The sequence below is a fragment of the Sapajus apella genome, unplaced genomic scaffold, assembly GCF_009761245.1.
Source record: "Sapajus apella isolate SASKATOON/1434 unplaced genomic scaffold, GSC_monkey_1.0 scaffold77, whole genome shotgun sequence".
Taxonomy (NCBI): Eukaryota; Metazoa; Chordata; class Mammalia; order Primates; family Cebidae; genus Sapajus; species Sapajus apella.
Genome location: NW_022437017.1, coordinates 1,893,945 through 1,900,710, shown reverse-complemented (window position 1 = coordinate 1,900,710; position 6,766 = coordinate 1,893,945). Strand labels below are relative to the sequence as shown.

The 6,766-nt window shown below is 47.7% G+C and overlaps 1 protein-coding gene across 1 annotated transcript in view; it reads left to right on the top strand.

Moving 5' to 3' along the window:
* RDH8 (retinol dehydrogenase 8) overlaps positions 1 to 1,177 on the top strand; it is a 14,487-nt gene extending 13,310 nt beyond the window's left edge. The window contains exons 2-3 of the mRNA XM_032252481.1: positions 57 to 330; positions 426 to 1,177. Coding sequence (XP_032108372.1) covers positions 57 to 330; positions 426 to 641 — 490 coding nt within the window. The 3' untranslated portion in view covers positions 642 to 1,177. The remainder of the gene's footprint in view (positions 1 to 56; positions 331 to 425) is intronic.
* Positions 1,178 to 6,766: the final 5,589 nt, after the last annotated feature.

Sequence of the window (6,766 nt, the reverse complement as noted above, 5' to 3'; positions counted from 1 at the left end):
GGGGGGGGTGGGTGGGGCGGACCGGGGCCCTGCCCCCCCCCCCGGGGAAAAAAAAGGGAAACCCCATCCCAAAAAAAAAAAAAAAAAAAAAAAGGGCAGGGAGTGGTTGAGCCATCAGACTCACACTACCCCCTGCCCGGTCACAGCATCTCCCTGGTGGAGCCAGGCCCTGTGGTCACCGAGTTTGAGGGGAAGCTTCTGGCGCAGGTTTCTACAGCTGAGTTCCCAGGCACTGACCCTGACACCCTGCACTACTTCCGGGACCTCTACCTCCCAGCCTCCAGGGAGCTGTTTCGCTCTGTGGGACAGAGCCCACAGGACGTGGTTCAGGTGAGTGAGGGGCCCAGAGCCCTAAGATGTGGCTCATATATGTTTTGGGGAGAGGCCCTCCCTCGGTCCCAACACTCAGGGGCTCCACCCTGCAGGCCATTGTCAAGGTCATCGGCTCGACTCGACCACCCCTGCGCCAACAGACCAACGTCCGCTACTCGCCACTGACCATGCTCAAAACCGTGGACTCCTCCGGCAGCCTGTACGTGCGAACCACCCACTGCCTCCTCTTCCGCTGTCCGCGCCTTCTCAGCCTCGGCCTGCGATGTCTGTCCTGCGGCTGCCTCCCAGCCCAGGTGCGGCCAAGATGAGCTGAACAGAGCCCCACGATCCCCACCCCTAAACAACCAGATCTCTTCATTCCACGTCTAATTCAGAGGCTGAGCAGACTCTTCATGCATTCATTCACTCTGCAAACTCCTCCTCTCCTGCTCTGTGCCTGGATGTGGCTAGAATCCCAGAAAGGCCTCAATTTTCATGCATAGACACTTCTGTGGTCACAGCTGGAATAGAGAGAGGGACCCCGGGAACTTGGGCTGGGGAGCCCAGAGCAGGAAGCCGCAGCCGTCTCTGGGAAAGCAAGGGCAGCTTCCTGGAGGAAGAGGCATTGTTATGACACTTGAAGGATGAGACAGACTCTGCCTCATTCAACCTCATAACTTCATGATCTTAGGCCTGAGAATACAGGAATGATTCATAACCCCCACCCCCCACCCCCGTGCATACACCAGAGCTCTGTGGACCAAGGGGACACTCCCGGTTACACACCCCATCAGCAAAATGTATTTGAGCACACACCAGCAATGTATGCATATTTTTTCCATTAAATATATATTTATAATCACAAGTCATAATTACATTTACTATTTAATGAAGCTCCATTTCTTAAAATTAAATAAAAAATTAAAAAGCCAGTTGAAATACTGTCTCCAAAGAGAGAGAGAGAAAGAAAGACAGAGGAAGCAAGCCAGCAAGCAAGCAAGCCAGGCATGGTGGCTCACGCCTGTAATCCTAGCACTTTGGGAGGCTGAGGCAGGCAGATCACTTGAGGCCAAGAGTTTGAGATCAGCCTGGCCAACATAGTGAAACTCTCTCTCTACTAAAAATACAAAAATCAGCTGGGCGTGGTGGCAGGCGCCTGTAATTAGGGAGGCTGAGGCATGAGAATCACTTGAACCCAGGAGGCAGAGGTTGCAGTGAGGCCAAGATCGTGCCACTGCACTCCGGCCTGGGCGGCAGAGCAAGACTCTGTCTGAAAAAAATAAAACAGAAACTCATGAAAGGATAAACAGACTTTTGTATATCCTTAAAAAGGAAGGAAATTCTGACACATGGGTGAGTACTGAGAACACCATGCTGAGTGAAATAAACCAGATAGAAAATTCCACTTATCTGAGAGGCCTAAAGTAGTCAAATCCATAGAGCTGGAAAGTCACACAGTGGGTGCCCGGGGCAAAGGGAGGACAGAATGGGGAATCTGTGTTTTAAGGGGACAGAGTTTTGGTCTGGGAAGCGGATGAAGTTCTGGAGATGGACAGCGGTGAGGGCTGTACCCCAATGTGAATGTACCTAAGGCCACTGATCTGTACACTTATAAATGGTTAAAATGGTAGTTACTATTTTTTTTTTTTTTGAGACAGTCTCACCGCTGTCACCCAGGCTAGAATGCAGTGGCACAATCTCAGCTCACTGCACCTCTGCCTCCCAGGTTCAGGCAATTCTCTTGTCTCAGCCTCCCGAGTGGCTGCGAATTACAGGCATGTGCCACTACGCCCAGCTGATTTTTGTATTTTTAGTAGAGATGGGGTTTTTCCATGTTGGTCAGGCTGGTCTTGAACTCCCAACCTCTGGGGATCCTCCCGCCTTGGTCTCCCAAAGTGCTGGGATTACAGGCGTGGGCCACCATGCCTGGCCAAAAATGGTAAATTTTGTAGTGCACATATTTTACCACAATTTTAAAACAGACATGGAGAGTTTTAGTTTAAACAAACTGAATATAGGCCAGGCACTGTGACTCATGCCTGTAATCCCAGCACTTTGGGAGGCTGAGGCAGGTGCATCACCTGAGGTCAGGAGTTCAAGACCAGTCTGGCCAACATGACTAAACCCAATCTCTACTAAAATACAAAAATTAGCAAGGCACAGTGGTAGGTGCCTGTAATCCCAGCTACTCAGGAGGCTGAAGCAGGAGAATCGCTTGAACCCAGAAGGCGAAGGTTGCAGTGAACCAAGATTGCCCCATTGCACTCCAGCCTGGGTGACAGAGTGAGACTCTGTCTCAAAACAAAAAACATACAAACAAAAAAATCTGAATATATACTTTAAAAAAAACTTTTTCACTAAAAGCATCATACTATATAAATCAATGTGAACCTCACTTGTTACCTTGAATCATGTATACCTTGGAGGATTTTTTTTTTCTTTTTTGAGACAGGGTCTCACTCTGTCCCCCAGGTTGAAATGCAGTGGCATGATCGCAGCTCACTGCAAACTCCGCCTTCCCGGGTTCAAGCGATTCTCCTACTTCAGCCTCCTGAATAACTAGGACTACAGGCACCTGCCACCACACCTGGCTGATTTTTGTATTTTTAGTACAGATGGGGTTGCACCATGTTGGCCAGGCTGGTCTCAAACTGCTAACTGATTCGCCTTCCTCAGTCTCCCAAAGTGCTGGGATTACAGGCATGAGCCACTGTGCCCGGCCAGAGGATTTCCCATATCAGCCCAAGCAGACATCCTCATTCTTTTTAGATCTGCAGTATATTGCACTGTGTAGATGAACAATAATTCATGCAGCCCTTCCTCTACTGATAGATCTCTGGGTCTCTCCAAATGTTTGCTATTACATAGACGACTGCAGTGGCAGGCCTTGTATCCTCTCACACATGTGCAAGAGTTTCTGTTACGAGATTATTTGGTGAAGGAATCTATGCATTTGTGATTTTCCTGAACATTACCAAACTCGCGTCCTTCCCGGAGGACCAGTGTCCGTATGTCAGCCTCCTTGCTTGGCGGCAGCTTTGGCTCACAGCACATCATCTGTCTTCTGAGTTTATGCAAATCTAACAGATAAAAATTGGTATCTCGGTGTGGTTGTAAATTGCATTTCTCTTATTATGAGAGAAGCTGAATATCTTTTCAAAAGTTAAAGAACCTTTTGTATTTCTTTTTCTTTTTTTTTTTTTTGAGACAGAGTCTCACATTGTTGCCTGGGCTGGAGTGCAATGGTGTGATCTTGGCTCACTGCAACCTCCACCTCCCAGGTTCACACGATTCTCCTGTCTCAGCCTCCTGAGTATCTGGGATTACAGGCACACATCACTACACCCAGCTAATTTTTTGTACTTTTAGTAGAGACGGGGTTTCACTGCCTTGGCCTCCCAGAGTGCTGGGATTACAGGCGTGACCCACCGCGCCTGGCTTGTGTTTCATTTTTGGTCGACCTTCTGATCACACCTTTGCCCAATTTATTTTCCATTGAATAGTTGATGCTTTTATTATTAATTTCTAGAAGCTTTATATATTGAGGAAATTAAGGAATCTGTGATATGAAGTGCAGATCTTTCATTCCCAGTTTGCTTTTTTTTTTTTTCTAACTTATCTGTTATGTTTGGCCTGGCTGCGCGTGGTGGCTCACTCCTATAATCCCAGCACTTTGGGAGGCTGAGGCGGGTGAATCATGAGGTCAGGAGTTCAAGACCAGCCTGACCAACATGGTGAAACTCCATCTCTACTAAAAATACAAAAATTTGCCAAATGTGGTGGTGCACGCCTATAATCCCAGCTACTCAGGAGGCTGAGGCAGGAGAATTGCTTGAACTGGGGAGGCAGAGGTTGCAGTGAGCCGAGATCACAACAGTGCACTCCAGCCTGGGCGACAGAGCGAGACTCCATCTCAAAAAAAAAAAAAAAGTTTGGACTGATTCTATTTATTTACTTAATTTTGAAACTTTTCCTAGCTGGAATCTTGTTCTGTCACCCAGGCTGGAGTGCAATGGTGCAATCTCGGCTCACTGCAACCTCTGCCTCCCAGGTTTAAACAATTCTCCTGCCTCAGCCTCCCAGCCTTATTCATATGTTGTGGAATTACTATTATTATTATACTTTTAAATTTCAAGACCCAGTAACAAAGGACATACTGATAGTACAGTGGTTCACACATGTAATCCCAATGCTGGGAGGTGAAGCCAAGAAAATCACTTGACGCCAGGATTTTGAGACCAGCCTGGAGAGCATAGCAAAACCCTTTCTCTGCAAATAATTTCAAAAGTAGCCCAGTATGGTAGCATGCCCCTGCAGTCTCAGCTACTCAGGAGGCTGAGGTGGGAGGATCCCTTGCATCCAGGAGTTGGAGGCTGCAGTGAGCTATGACCGCACCACTGCACTTCAGCCTGCTGAGAGAGACAGACCCTGTCTCAAATAAATAAATAAAATAAGAAAGGACATACCCAGACCGATTCTGTTAAAACACAAAGATGGCCGGGCACGGTGGCTCACGCCTATAATCCCAGCACTTTGGGAGGCCAAGGCGGGCAGAACATGAGATCAAGAGATTAAGACCATCTTGGCCAGCATGATGAAACTCGTCTCTACTAAAAATACAAAAATTAGCCAGGCGTGGTGGCACGCACCTGTAGTCCCAGCTACTAGAGAGGCTGAGGCAGGAGGATCACTTGAATCCAGGAGGCAGAGGTTATAGTGAGCCTAGATAGCGCTACTGCACTCCGGCCTGGAGGCAGAGCGAGGCTCCTTCTCAAAAAAACAAAAACAAAAACGACAACAAACAAAAAAACCAAAACCAAAAAGTACAAAGATAATGTCAATCCTCTTTTCAAAACTCCCCAGTGGCTTCTCCTCTTATTTAGACATTTTATTTTTTTTTTGGAAATAGGGTCTTGCTCTGTCATCAGATTGGAGGGCAGTGGTGCAGCCTCCACCTGCTGGGCTCAGAAGACCTTCCCGTCTCAGCCTCCTGAGTAACTGGGACCACAGGTGCATGCCACCAAGCCTGGCTAACTTTTTTTTTTTTTTTTTTTTTTTTTTTGAGACGGAGTTTCGCTCTTGTTACCCAGGCTGGAGTGCAATGGCGCGATCTCGGCTCACCGCAACCTCCGCCTCCTGGGTTCAGGCAATTCTCCTGCCTCAGCCTCCTGAGTAGCTGGGATTACAGGCACGCACCACCATGCCCAGCTAATTTTTTGTAGCTTTAGTAGAGACGGGGTTTCACCATGTTGACCAGGATGGTCTCGATCTCTTGACCTTGTGATCCACCCGCCTCGGCCTCCCAAAGTGCTGGGATTACAGGCTTGAGCCACCGCGCCCGGCAAGCCTGGCTAACTTTTAAAAAACTTTTTGTAGAGAGGGGGGTCTCACTATGTTGCCCAGGCTGGTATTGAACTCTTGGTCTCAAGCAATCCTTCTGACTTGGTCTCCCAAAGTGCTGGGATTACAGGTGTGAGTCACCATGCCTGGCATGCTTCCCCTCTTATTTAGACTCAAATCAAAACTATATCATCTGACCACTGAATATTTGTCTCAAATTCTCTCTTAGTTTTTGCCTATGCCCCACTCATTCCAGCAACACTGATCTCTTTGCTGTGCCATTTCGTCTGTCTGTCTTTCACTCGTTTTTAGAGACAGGGTCTCTCTCTGTCACCCAAGCTGGTGGGCAGTGGCACGATCATAGTTCACTACAACCTCAAACTCCTGGACTCGAGTGATCCTCCAGCCTTGGCCTCCTAAAGCGCTTGCATTACAGGTGTGAGCCACCATGCCTGGCCTCCTTGCTATTTTTTAAACACTCCAACCTCAAGGCCTTTGCACTTGCTGTTTCCTCTGCATAGAATGTTTTCTCCAAATATCCACAAGGCTCCCTCCTTCACTTCCTTCATGTGCTCAAATATCACCTCCTCTAAGAAGCCCTCCAGGATCACCATAAGATAGCACACTGTCCCTTTATTATCTTACCTGTTTTATTTCCCATCATCTGACATGGTTCTCTCTCTTTTGTTTCCTTCCCCCCTTCCTTCCTTCCTTCCCTACTTTTTCTTTTCTGTTTCCTTCCTTCTCTTTCTTTCATATATATGAACATATATATGAAAGAATATATATATATATAAGAATATATATATATATTCTCAATAAAGCCTTGCTTTATTGAGCAGGCTGCTCTTGAACTCCTGGGTTCAAGCGACCCTCCCACCTCGGCCTCCCAAAGCACTGGGATTACAGACATGAGCCACCACGCCTGGCAAGCATATACTACTATGCTATGCTTGTTTCTTACTGGTGCCACCCACTAGAATGTCAGCTCCACGGGCAGGGGACTGTTTGTTATCTCTTTGCTCTACCCCCATCATCAGCACTGTGGAAATGAAAAAATGACTAAAGGAGCCTGGGCTGGGGACTGGAAGTGACCAAGCTGGCACATCCTGGC